Source organism: Falco peregrinus, chromosome 8 (assembly GCF_023634155.1).
Source record: "Falco peregrinus isolate bFalPer1 chromosome 8, bFalPer1.pri, whole genome shotgun sequence".
NCBI lineage: Eukaryota > Metazoa > Chordata > Aves > Falconiformes > Falconidae > Falco > Falco peregrinus.
In genome coordinates, this window is record NC_073728.1 from 31746263 (window position 1) to 31760044 (window position 13782).

A 13782-nucleotide genomic window follows, 5' to 3' on the forward strand; every position below is an offset into this window, starting at 1 on the left:
AAAGTTGTGAAGGTGGAGGTACAGAGCTGTGTGTTAGCAATACTACCGTCTACAGGGTAAATCTAAAAAAAAAAGGAAGTATAACAGGAATAAAACCAAACCATTCTGTAGAAGGATAAAGACATTTTACCGAGTAATGCAATACCTCAGAGTTCAGTTTGGGAATCTGTAAAAACCTGGGTAATAGTATTAGTAATACTAGCTGATAATTCTGTTTATCTGGAAACACAGACTTTCATATAAAGAAATAAGATGAAAAGCCAATAATGGAGGAAAGGCAAAGATCTCCTTGGATAATTCCTGTATTTCTTTCACGCTAAGGTATTAAGTCCATTAGAAACACAAATTCAAATGAATGGGAAAAATACTGTATGAGAACAGAAGTCACCCTATATCATGTGAGGATAAAGGAAACAAGAATCTACATTACAGTAGAACTGAAGGAACAGATTATTTCTCTTCAGTCAATCACTATGACCACAGTAGAGGCAAAAGGGAAGAGGGATCATAAGTGTAGGGCTATAAACAGAAAACATGACTAAGCTGGAAGCAAAATTTAAGTATGATATGCTGAAGTCAGAAGGACAACCTCCACCCCAGATCTGTGCAAAACTGCCAGCTGCAATTTCAGTTCTGGTAACAGATACTTTTAATAACTATTTAGCTAGAGATCATGACACAGAACTTGTAGAGGAGCAAATGCTGGGCTTGGATTAACAACAGCCTTGAGAGCATCCAAGTTTTCCTAAACAGAAAAAATACAGTAGTTCTCACTGGCCTTGTTTTTACCATAGAGCACTTGACAGTGCTGTGCTGGAGACTAACGGCTAAGACAGACGGGGAATACAAAGCTGGGCAAAAAGCTGGTTTCCAGTGAAATGGCAAGAGATGGTTTTGAATGAGGAAGTATTAGGCTGATTGGAAATTACTAGTAGAGTTACTCACTGATTACTCTCAGGGCAGATTTTGTTTAATTTTGTTCTTATCACATCTGGCGCCAAGTGTAGCGGTGACAGACTTTACTAATGAGAGAAGCAGAGGTAGTATTTAATAGATGAGAAAAAAGGAGTATTAGCACCTGACATTTGAGGACTAACATAGCAGAAATGGGACCCAAGACATTCAAGTGTGCAAACTGCATGATCATTCACTTAGAGATTACAGTCAGAAACTTCATTATCAGGAATCACATTAGTTTATCACCAAATAAATATCAGACACCAAGATAATGCAACTACGCAAAAGGTAAAGGTTTCCTTTGATGATCACAAAAACAAAAAGCTTGCTGCCAGAGCTTATGCCTGTCTCTTCTTCATTGTGTGAACGCTTTATAAGAGTTTGTCTTAGGAGAAAAAAGGCTGAGAGGGAGAGAGAGGATACAATTGCTGACTGTCTGTCTGACAGCAGACGCCAGACCACCAGAGCAACCAGGCACCAGAGTAACCAGGTTTTAGAGCACCTCACTGTTAGCGTTAATGTGAGCAAACAAACCACAGAGAAAGATTCATCAGACAAAGATGGTGGAGCGTGTTAATTTATGACAAGAATTACTTTATATATATATATATATACACATACTTATATATATGTATATATATATCGGCTTACATTACAATGAAATGCATGGAAACCATTTTACCTCACACAGTTAACACCATTCTATATTTTAATTATCAAAACAGTAGCTTAAGGAATTGAAAACAAACACAAGGAAAACAAATTTGAAGCTTTGGATCTATGCTTTAAAAAAAAAATACCACGAAAACATTTATCTAGGGGAACATAACAGTGTAAATAACAAAGTCACTCCTGCATTGCTCTGGGGTATCTGGGCACTGCCTTCTTCACAGGCAAGTGCTCACCCACAAGAGCAGCAACATCACAGGCAGTGCAAACAGAAAGGTGAAAGTGGATCTTGTGGTAAAGATGAGGAAAAAGAAACCTAAATATTTTAGATTTTAAAACTTTGCAGTTTATTCTCTTTCAATAGAAAGCAACTCTTCTGTGTACCAGATAGAAAACAAAGACTACATTTTCAGCTCTAGGGATGTTATTTAAAGACTGAGTGATCAGAATCTAACTCCCCCCCCCCCCTAAAACTGAACCAAATATATTCCAGTTAACGACATCCTCAGAAGGAAAAAGACCTATTTTCAAAGAAGAAGCTAGTCTGAGTTCCTGGAACAAAAATATTAGATAAATGTTCCTCCCATTTACTCTGTGCCAAAGAAATGGCATTAACATGATGAAAAAGTCAAATAAACAAAAAAAGACTGGAAATTCAAAGTTATGGCTCCCCATGGCAACACTAAGCAGAAAGGGTACAGAACAGATGCTGTTACATTTTATACATTCATCATAACTCCTGGTATTGTTTGGTTTCAATGGCTGTGGGACTGATGGACCAGGTATTCAGATAATTCAGGATGTCTGTGTGAACTGAGGAATAGCTCAGGCTCACAGTTACGTGGGTCAGCTGTGCATCTGGTTCTCAGGTCAATGCAAAGCCTGTGCCTTGTGTGTGAAGATGACAGGAACCCAGACACGACTCACAGGAACCCATTACTAAGTTAGGTGAACGTTTTATGGCCATTACTGGAACAGACTGAACTGAAAACCTGGCTAAATACATGACAAGAAGTCAATGTATTGACTTCCATCAATTTTCCAAAATTATTCCATCAAGCAGAAATGGAAGGAAAAAGTGAAGTGCTAGAACTTTGCCTAGCATCAGGTAAAATATTCAAGACTGACTGAGCTGACTACAGGAGAAAGCTTTTCTCACTTCTGATCTTCCTATTAGGTGAAAATGAGTTTTTAAAGAGGGAGAGAACTTTAAACTATTCACAAAGAAAATGGCTATGAGAGCAAGAAAGTTGCTGCAGTATGGGCAAACCAGGAACACGCCCCCCCCCCCCCCCCCTCAAACTCTAATATCCATGATTTTGGGTAGCAGTTTCTTCATGTTTCAATTTAGCACAGTAATTACGTTGGCTGTGCACATGTCCCAGTTCTTAGCCACCCTGGGGTGCAGTACATTAGAGCTGCATTATAGTAGTGCCTAGAGACATCAGCTGAGGGCTACACTGTGTAACAGAGCTGCAATAAATACATATAAAGCAGTGAAAGAAGGGGGTGGGGGCATGTGTCATCGTTTTATTTTACCATGAAAAATCCAGACACAAAGATGCAAGCTCCTCAAAATCTAAGCCTGGAATGGAATCCCCCTCTCTCCTGAGTCTCTGTCCAGTCTCTTAGTCAAATGACAGCCCTGTGTTCAAAAATGAAGTCAAGTCCCAAGCGCACTGTGTCTCTGTTTTTGAGTTTTTTGTCTACACTGGCAATGAGCAGAATCCTGATCTTAGGTTTTCCTCTTCTCTCCAGAGAAACCCTCAGTTCTCCACTAGAACATGCAGACAACTTGGTGAGCACATGGTTTAAGAAGTCAATAGAGCTTCTCCACCCCAGGAGATGGGTCCTGACCATAAGGGTATTTTGGTTTATGTTCTAAAATCTACCCAGCAAAGAAATGGTTTAATTATAAACATCAGCTGGCCCACTGACAGGCAGTGATGCCCAGGAAACAATAATCTTGCACTGCAAGCTCTAATCCTCTTTTGAAGATTGACAATTGTTAATGAGATTTATCTTATGAGCAGATAGAAACCAAAACATCAGTCTCTCTCTTTAGCAGATGATAAGGGATTTTCTTGGAGATTTTTTACACAATATCCATTAAGGAGATTTGAGGTTTCCTTTCTCTCAGGAAATGAGGCAATGGTAGTGAAGTATTTCTGTATAGGTGTTACAGTTATTTAAATCAACCATGCTACTGGAACATGTCACAAACACTAATTCATATAATCTCATGGTAGTCACATTTACAGCTGGGGGAAGGTTTAATCGGTCTTAGATTCAGAAATACTTGAAATTATTTTGAATTCAGACTGATCTTTATATGCTTGTCTGTACTGTGAATAGCAAAGCAATTTCTATAGTGCAGAAATTACTTAAGAGACATTATTGGCTAGAATCAACTAGATGATCAAAAAGGTCATTTTCTAGTATTACAGTCTACCATTATTTAAAAGACTACAAACTAGTGATAACATCAACCTATTTTCTGTTATTGGCAGTGTCACAAAAAGAAGATGTATTGGCTGAAGTCCACAAATCAGTAATGCCCTAAGAGCCTTATTTTGTGCAGCCTGACCTGTGTCATAGCAGTAGGTATGATCTCATCCCACTGTCACAGTGATTACCCATCATTACGGTGGGCTAGATTTTCCCATCTTCAGAAACAGAGGCTGAAAAATAATGGTACAAATTGCTCTAATCTTTGTGTTTATGGCAATATGGTGAGCAGGTAAGCAAAACCACCTCTGTCTGTAATCTAAAGAGACCTTTGTGTTTTTAATCTATTGCTTTAAGAACTTGTACAAGTATCAAATTTAATAAAAAATGCATATCTATATTAACAGCATTCTTCAAAATTATTTTGAAAACAATGCAGGACAGTTTCTTTGATAGAACTAGAAAGTACTTGGTGCAGAAACCTTATGCAGAAGGTGGGGCTACATCCTTTTCTATGCATGCAAAAGTTCAGGAAGAGGAAAGAGAAACAGGAATTCTTGTCACTGAAGGTGAGGTAGTCAACTCACTCATCTATTAAGGTTGGTGTTCACTCTACTTTGGTGTGCTGGAGACCATCTAGTTATTAGAAGTATCTAAACCTGCATTAGTTTGTCTGGTCTTACCCGTTTCTGGCTGCACCGTACAATCAAGAAAGTCTCAATACTGTGCTCTTTCAGATAAGCGTTGCGTTCCCCTCCAAAGCCCAGCTCCACCTCATAGTCTCCATTGAGATAGTTCAGAGTTGCTTTTGTTATGTGGATGCGCCTTGAATGAGACAAAAGACAAGCCAGTTTTGTAGGCTCTGAAAAGTTATCTCCTAAAAAGCCACTTCTTGTCAGTGACAGGTTCCATGTACCGGAACAAACAAGCAATAAAACCCAATCTATGTAGCCAGGCCACTACCCATATAGATGTAGCATGGGATTTGCACCTGTTTTAAAGAAAGCAGGCCAGGAGGAATCTTAGAGAGAGCTGTGTTCACATTAAGCGTCTTACACATCCCTTTATAAGCACCTCCTTAGATACAAAGCACTCATTCTTTTATTCACTTAGCTCTAATGCACAGCAGATTTTTTTTTTTTTTTTTTTTTTTTTTGCAAACACAGGCCCTTCACAAACACGTCTACTCAGTGGACACATGTAATATATACTGTAGCATGTACTGTATTGTTGTATCACGCTAATCACTGTGGTACAAGAGTGCTTTGTAGAGGTATCCTATCAAATACCATAGTCTTATGCTTTCTCCCAGAGCAAGATGGAAAGGCACTTAACTTGGCAGCAACTCAGTCTCCAGTTGGCCCATACCGTGGTGAAACAAGAACTGATTCTGCGCTCTCACAGGAATGTTTCAAAAGAAAAGGCTGGTTTGAAACAATGCTTCATACAATATCCATCGATAGCTGGGATGCTCTACAGCTAACACTGTTAGCATACAGTCACATCTCTTTGTAACTGTGACCAGCTCTGCTAGTGTTTGCTCACACTTGCTCATTTCTATTGTATCTATCAGCTTTGTTTCACAGAGAAGGAATTCAGTTCTTACCACAGAAGGATATGCCCATCTTAGCGTTTTGTACCTTCTGAAACCAAAGATATGCAGACATACTTAGAACACTACACCCACAGTTCATTTTACAGCAGAGACATAGACTCTCTGAACCCCTGTCCCCCATTTCCCCACCTCACTGTGACATGTCAGACACAAAACAACACATGGATTAACATGACAGCTTTGATGAAGCAACTTACCCAGCTTTGCCTCCTGCTTCCATGTGGTTGGCTAACGTAACGTCGTTGGACCACACATCAAACTGCCACTTCCTAAGGCCCAAGACCCCGCAGTGAACTCTCCCGCTGTGGATTCCAACTCTCATGTTGACATTTACTCCTGTCACCTCCCGGACTAGTCTGAAAAGAAATATAGGAAGAAAGGACATCTCTAAGAATTGCATGGTTGTAGTCAGTGGAACAAACCTGCAGCCAGAACGCAAAAATCCATAATGGCCTATACATTATTCATGCATACACACGGTGCTGCTTATCCACATCAACAGGACAATGAAACAAAACCAGACCAGCTGTACTGCTCTTGGATGGCCTGGATGGCCAAGCAGAGTACTAATTAGAAAGGGGAGCTCTTGGAGTAAATCCATGTACTCTGAACTCATGGTCAAGATGAGAACTCATAAAATAAAATCTTTGGGACAGTAAAAGGAATAAAGTGTTGGTCGCTGATTTCCATACCAAAGCTGGACATAACCTGCCAGCATTCAGTCTCATTGAGAGTAACAGCATGTTGCAAAGAGAAAAAGGAAATGATTTCAGAGATCTTAATTTGTCTGTATGGCACCAAGCATCAACTCTTCCACAGATGAAATATGATATGTGTGTGAAATACCCCACTGCAGTTGGACAGCTTAAATCGGGCTTACAGCTGCAGTCAGAGCAGCAAAACCAGAGAACCACATCTATTGCAATCACTCCAAACAGGCAGCTACAAATACTCAAGCTCTGATTTTATTGAGGTTTTGGATACTCTGCTTACTCCCAAAATTACTGCTGGAATACTTTGTGGGTTTTGCCCTTTTAGGGCAAAAGTTAACTTCAATAGCTGTTCACATGGAAAATATATTTAGGAACGTGGGTAGGGGAAAGTCTTGATAAGGCCATCAGAACAACTCTGCTTCTCGTTATTGCTGATCACATCATTCCCAGAATGTCCACGTTTTGCAGCCAAATTCACCTACATCTCATAGCATGGACCTTTCCTCTGAGGTGTTATTTCCTTGAAACATGAAGTTGTCCTGTATACCTGTCAGATGTCAACCTCTTTAGTTTTCAGGTTCATCTAGTCCTTTCTAGATAACATCCTCTGGACAGGTAAAGTCCTCACAACTTCCTAACATCAACACAGATCTAATATTGATGCTTTGGTTATTAATGAAAATGAATGAATATAGACTAATTTTGGACTATTATACACTCCTTACAGTGTAATATGCCCCTTTAAAGACTTTTCTTGTGGAAACGGCTCCTACTCTCTTACAGTTCCTTTTTCCCTACAATCCCTATCTTACGTTTCACTATCTCGTTGCTAAAGTAACATTTATTATTTTTATTAATGGGCAGCAGAAGTTTATTAACTAGCGGGGAAGGGAAGGTGCATATGGCTAAGGTGCCACAGGCTTATGAACTGAAAGAGCTCCAACCACAACACTTGGGAACGCAACAGGAACTGGGGTAATGAAAATGCAGCTGCAGCCATAACCCTTGCAAGGACAATAGCAGCTGCAGCATGGGTACAGCACTGAGGAGGGAGGAAGAACTTGCTGCACAAGTGCTTGCTACAAACCCTACTGCACCCTCTGCCAAGACATGTTACTGACACAAGACCAGGGAACTTCTCCTAATACAGCCATTGACGAGAAGCTGTCTTTCTCCAGACTTCGCAGCAAACAAATGAGTTTGGTTATTCTTTATAGACAAATGAAACATCCTTTGCCACCTTCCTTTTTTTTTGTGTTTATTTATACCAGCAGTATCATGAGTATAATTCTTTCTGATCTGGGATAACACTCCCCACTGTTATTGTGATGTGATGAAATCAGCCTATGGGCAGGGCCTGGTGTTGGTGAAGCCTGCAATCAAATGTTCATTAGCTATTTGTTACCTGCAATCAAATGTTTAGTAGCTATTGGTTACCTTAATTGTGAAACCTCTTATCTTGATCCTTAGAGGAGGAGCAGGGGGGGCAGAAAGCAGGAGTAGTGCTTTCTGCAATAAGCAGACTTATTGAGAGATAAGATTGTTAAATGCATCCATCATACATCAAGTGGGAAACAAGTTTTAAACGCTGCTGAAGAGCTATTTGTAAACAAACACTGAGTGCACTTCAGCTCCATGTTTATTTCAAAGTAAGATGCGCTGCATTTAATCCATGAAGTCTAGACAACCTGGTGTTACTCAGCCTTGTGGGGGATTACACAGCAATGTGTCAAGGTCTCTGGCTTTCAACAGGCCAACTACTGCAGAAAGTGAGACTTTTCTGAACAATGTACATAGTATCCTCATTGTAAGGCTGCTGGCTAAGAGTTGCTGCTTCTCATGTTTTGACAAGACACTTTGTCACCTGCTACTTAATCGTACTTCACGTGGAAGAAATAGCATCCTTTCAAGATCTACTGAAAACTAGTTACTTGCACCTCCTTTTATTTTGCATTTTGCATGCAAACACCAAATGGAGACTGCTGCAAAGCAATAAAGTTTTAAACCAGCAAAGTAAAGGTAGGAAGACCTGACAGTGTACATTGTATACAAAGCAAAGGAATACTGCTGCGTACTGCTTTTTGGACAGGGTCTCCTGGGTGAAAACATACTGCTTTTCAAACTATGTATGTTATGAAAATGAGGCCGAAAAGTGTGGGTGTGTATTCATGTTTTTGCAGAAATTCAAATGGTAAGAATGTACGGTATCAAGCTCAGCAAATAGACAGCTCTAGTTTTTATCAAGATGAAGTGGAAACTCCATCAATGTACTGAACGGAATGAGAGGAGAACTACATAGAGATCTGCTTCTCTGTTGGTACCACTGATATATCAGAAGGTGCTTTTGCAAAATAAAAAGCTAGAAGAGAAAGGCAAAAGGAGCAGAGTCTCTGCAGCAGAGATGGTGTAGACACTAAGGTCAGCTCAGTTACCATCCAAAACTGACTGAACTTTGTGCCTAAACTTGCATACACTCAAGATGAGTAAATAAATCTTCCCTCTCTGAATTCTGAAAGAATCGGCCTGTGAAAGCTCATGTCCGATGCAAACAATATTCGACATTGTCTGCAGTCCTCTAAGTAATATAACTACATATAGGCCTTATTTACTCTCAAAAGACAGAAATGGTCTGGACAAACACAGGACTGTTAGTCTGACCTCAGGAGCAGACAAAACTTCAGAACAGATTTTAAAAGGAGAAAATAAAGATAGGGAAGTAAGTGAAAATAAAGGAAAAAGCACCATGGATCTGTCCGAGTCTGTGGCAGACCAACTTTATGGTTTTCTTCAATAATTAAACTGAAGTAAGAAAGCATTGAATCTGACCTTTTTGGCATAGCAACACATGGAGAAGGATTAGTTAAGCTAGACAAGACAGACCTTAGCAGAGGAACTGTAATGTGAGTAAAAAGCTGCTTTGAAGACAGGTAAGTGAAGAGTGACTGAAATTTAATAAAGTTATTAATAATCCTCTGATTTCACATTTCTGTAATTCACTAGAATCCTCCCTTGAGAATGAGACTTCCAGTAATTAGAGTAACCTTTGCCTTTCTCATCAGGAGACTGAGCTCTGATATCCACGTGGCTGTAATGGACTCAAGTGTCTGTCTGTCTGCTGTCAAACCTTTACTGCATTTTGTTTTCTTGTTCCAGCTGGTCTCCGTTTTTGCTGGCATCAGTTCCCTGGTTTGGCTACCTTGCTACTAATGTAAGGAAGACCTAAAAGGAAAAAAAATCTGCTTGCTATTTGTTCTGAAATTCTCCATGGGGAATATGGTACTTACGAGATGGCCTCTATCATATCCATTCCCATTTCAACACAACAGTGTGCATGGTCAGCCCTTGCTTCTGGCAACCCAGAAACACAGTAATAGCAATCACCAAGGATCTTGATACGTAAACAGTGGTTCTCCTAAAAAAAAAAAAAATATTAAAAAAAGTAATAATAAAGGAGAGATAAGTATTCAGCCTATATTCATGCTTGCAATATCTTGCCTTTTAGGGCAGTGAATATTTACAGAAATCCAGTGAACCAGCACAGTATGTCATTTTTGCAACAGGAAAGAAAAAATAATCAGAATTTTAATAGAAAACTTACAGCTGCTAGCTTATCAAATCTGGCAAAGAGCTCGTTCAGCGTCATGACCAGCTCCTGAGCAGTACATTGGGAGGCCAGACTTGTGAAACCCTCTATGTCTGCAAAGAGGATGCTTGAGAAAAAAAGAGAAAAAAAAAAGAAAGTGTTACAGAATTTGTTGCTGATGTTTGTCTAAGTTCTTGGGTAGAAGTCCAGGGACAGGGAGGCATGTAGGGGTGTCTCAGCCCTATAGCAGCAAGATGAGCACCCATAATGCCACCTTATGATATAGCCTTTATCACATGTAAAGTCCTGTGTGGCATGGCCTCATTCCCTCCAGAGACTAGAAAGGGTGAAAAAAACCCACCAGCCTTTCATTCCTCCACCCCTACTCAACGTTCAGAAAATTTACAGTACCCTGGGAGCTGGTGGTGGCATGATAATGCTATCAGCCATCATTAACAACAAGGTGCTGCTACACAATGACCAGATTATCCCAGCTATAAAATCAACACTTACCCATTTTGTTCACATTCCTCAACGTCTCAGCTCAATAACATCACCCATGTCATAACTGTGCTGCAGAAAACCCACACTCTTCTGTCTGCTTCCCCCACTGTCAAAATACAGCCACGAAATAAAGTCCCTCTCCAGTGAATAACCTTAACCTGCCTACCACAGCTTTCACCCCCGCTTTGGTGGTCTGTTTGCACGCATATGCCCCAGCCCCATGGCTGGCAGCACCCTGCCCTGTACCATGTGCCTGGCAGACACACTCCTGCAATGCTGTGCACAAAGCCAGGCGTGACGGCACCACGTGCTGCCAGGGCAAAGGCTTGTGCACAGTAGGGCTGGCTGGCCGTGCCCTAACACGCTCGGCTGTACTGGTGAAGACTTATCGTCTGGCTTTTATGCTCTTCATTCTCTAGAGAAGGAAATATACACTGATGTACCCTGCTCTGCTCATGTCCCAGCTGTATGGGACATGCTTCTCACTCACTGCTTTGGGGTTTTTTTTACAGCTTCTTACGAACTAACAGAAACGAAACCTCCCATCTGTACCACACCTTCTAGCTGGCTCAGCCCCCGAAACACTATAAAAATATACACCTACAGCACTCAGGAGCTCCTCTCAGTAAGGCTGCAAACAGGCATCACCCAACTTTCTGTGAAATGACAAGTGCAGCCCTTGCCACCTGGGGCAAACCTCTGCTATTAAAAGAGGGATACCAAATTGCTCCCATCTGCCCAGGATGTACTGGGAAAGCCCCCTGAAAGTAGCGTGGACTGTTTTGAAAACACAATTATTTGAATCACAAGTATTAATAACAATTCTTTGATTTCAATTAATCAATTCTAATGTTGTGCTGCAAAGATATTTCTTTTAAACTGGAAAAAGCTGTCTCATTGATAATTATAACATTGAAAATATTGATTTGCAATCAAATGTAGCCATTATGCTAAACTTAAAACTATTCAGTAAAACAAGAACCAGACTATGTCTATATAGATCTAAGATAAAATGTATATATGCACAAACATTTATATAAATACAAAATCCATAACTTATACTTCTGTATTGGCATATTTATCAAGTGGTCAATTTCTTTTTTCAAGCTGATTATTGCATCAAGCTGTTCTTGAATAGGAAGAGAAATGAAAAGTGTAAATAAAAAGGAGTTTGGAATTGTTTCTTCATTAAAAAATAAAACTCCAGCATGTTTTAGGCAAATTTAGGCTATGTTTTCAGTTGAAATTCCCTGCAATGTCCTCATACAGAAAGCAAAACCAACAAAAATATTTTCACAAGCATTTTTTGCAAAAATCCTGAAACACATTTCAATTCTGGCATGCTTTTCATATTTTCCTTCTACATTTCAACTTCAATAAGTCATCAACCAAACATATTGCATTAAATATTTCTTTGCTAGTCAGACTGAAACTAAAGTGTACAAGAAAAAAGCAAGACAGGAATGCAGGGATGTCTGAATCAACATAAACTTTGCCATTTTTTAAACACTTGAGAAATACACAAAAAATAAATCAAGATTTCACATATCTGCAAATAAAAGTAAACCTCCCCAAGAAATACACTTGAAATCAACTGAAGTCTTAGAGATGAGTGTATTGCTTACTAAGGAACTTAAATATGTGTTAATGTGTAATGTACAAATAGGAAATGCATCCAGTTCTTATGGCAGTGACAAAATGTATCTTCTTGCAAGATTGCTCTTCTTCCAGAACTGGGCAAATTGCAGATTGCTCACTTGAGCATGCGTTCACAGTCTAAGCTTGTGTGTGTGTTGTGAAAGCCATGTGTGATAACAGGAGGAATAAAGAGACGTTGCTGCTCTGATGTTATAATAGCAATGGGTATATCTGAAAATACTACACAGGGATGCCCTGAGCCTTCTCCTCACGCCTGATTCAGAAAATTAGTGCTAGCATAATGTCCTAAGAAACATGGATAAATGACTGAAAGTTGCTCCCTCCATTCATCATTACTATCATGCTAGATAAATGGATCAGACATTCTAGAAGTTAAATTGCAACAATATTTTCAACCAGGCAAATGAACTAATCAGCAGAGACCTATGGACCTATCCTATGCACAGATTTATGCCTTCTCAAATTGAAACTATCTGATGACAACATTTTCTCAAACTTGAAACCTTCTATGGGTGATCAGCAAGTTGTTCTTTGTTCAAATTTAGCAGCCATCTCCTTCATCTTGATCCTTGTCTTGTGCTTCCAAGGACAGCACGGCTGCAGCTCCACATGCAGCTCTCTGGCTGAGTTCTAGAAAACTACAATAATTATAAGACTACAAAAGTGTTTATATGAAAATAAAACCTGGGAAGGTTTCATGATGTGAATCAGAAATGCATCCTGCACACAGGTTGGTAGCAATATTGGGAAGTTAACATTGACATTCCTGTTAGAAAGCCAACATTTACTACATGAGATGCTTCTCGGAATGAGTTTTCTTTAAGGAAAGAGGAATGCATGAAACAATTTCAACAAAGCCAGTTTGATAATTTTTAAGAGGAAAGTCAAGGAAAAAGAAGTTTGGTTTTATCTAAAGCAAAGGAATGAAATGCAAGTATTTTTTTAGATGGTTCAAGTCTCTCCTCAGTCTTGAACATGGACATGATGCTTGGCAATAAGGGGAAGAGCTTCACTTGGCACATGCCTTTTCCTCTTTATATGAAAACATGTAACCAATTCTAAGTAGGTTAAAGTCCTTTGCATGACTTTTTGCACACTGTGCGATTAACATGAGGGTGTCTACCTGCACAGCCCATCCCCTTGCACCTCTTCCATGTCAGCTAACTACCATATGAACCTCTTGAAGCACCTGAGCATGTTCCATTACAGGCTTAAGACAGCTGTGTGACCGGCCCTGCAATCACATACCTATACCACTGACCTATCAGAAGACACTGCCTGGGATACATGGGCTGCTGAGAATGGAAAACATCATCAGGGTATGGAAAGGACCACATGGGAGACGGCAGAGGACAGAGCAGTGATCTGAGAACAGAACACAGAGAGGGAAAAGACACATTTGTGGCAGGAAACTGGAGAAAGAACAGCACATGACTGTCAGAGAAAACAGCCCTTGCAAACAGAAACCCAGCCTGAAGCCTCTCTCCTCTGCTCTCAACAGAGAGCTCCAAAAGCCATTAAATCACATTTTACTCCTCTGCCTAATCTGTTCCCTCCACACACTTCCACTAGCACTGCAGCTCCAGCTGCAGAGACAACAACCAGGTTTGTTGCTCTCAGCCTTGCTAATGACC

General features: G+C 40.0%; 1 protein-coding gene across 2 annotated transcripts in view; it reads right to left on the bottom strand.

Moving 5' to 3' along the window:
- The window catches only part of ADCY5 (adenylate cyclase 5), a 223859-nt gene that overhangs the window by 52636 nt on the left and 157441 nt on the right, over positions 1-13782 (bottom strand). For both annotated transcript variants that reach the window (XM_055813195.1, XM_027796465.2), the window contains exons 4-7: positions 10001-10112; positions 9687-9814; positions 5887-6045; positions 4758-4899 (exon numbers count right to left, since the gene is read on the bottom strand). In XM_055813195.1, coding sequence (XP_055669170.1) covers positions 4758-4899; positions 5887-6045; positions 9687-9814; positions 10001-10112 — 541 coding nt within the window. The remainder of the gene's footprint in view (positions 1-4757; positions 4900-5886; positions 6046-9686; positions 9815-10000; positions 10113-13782) is intronic.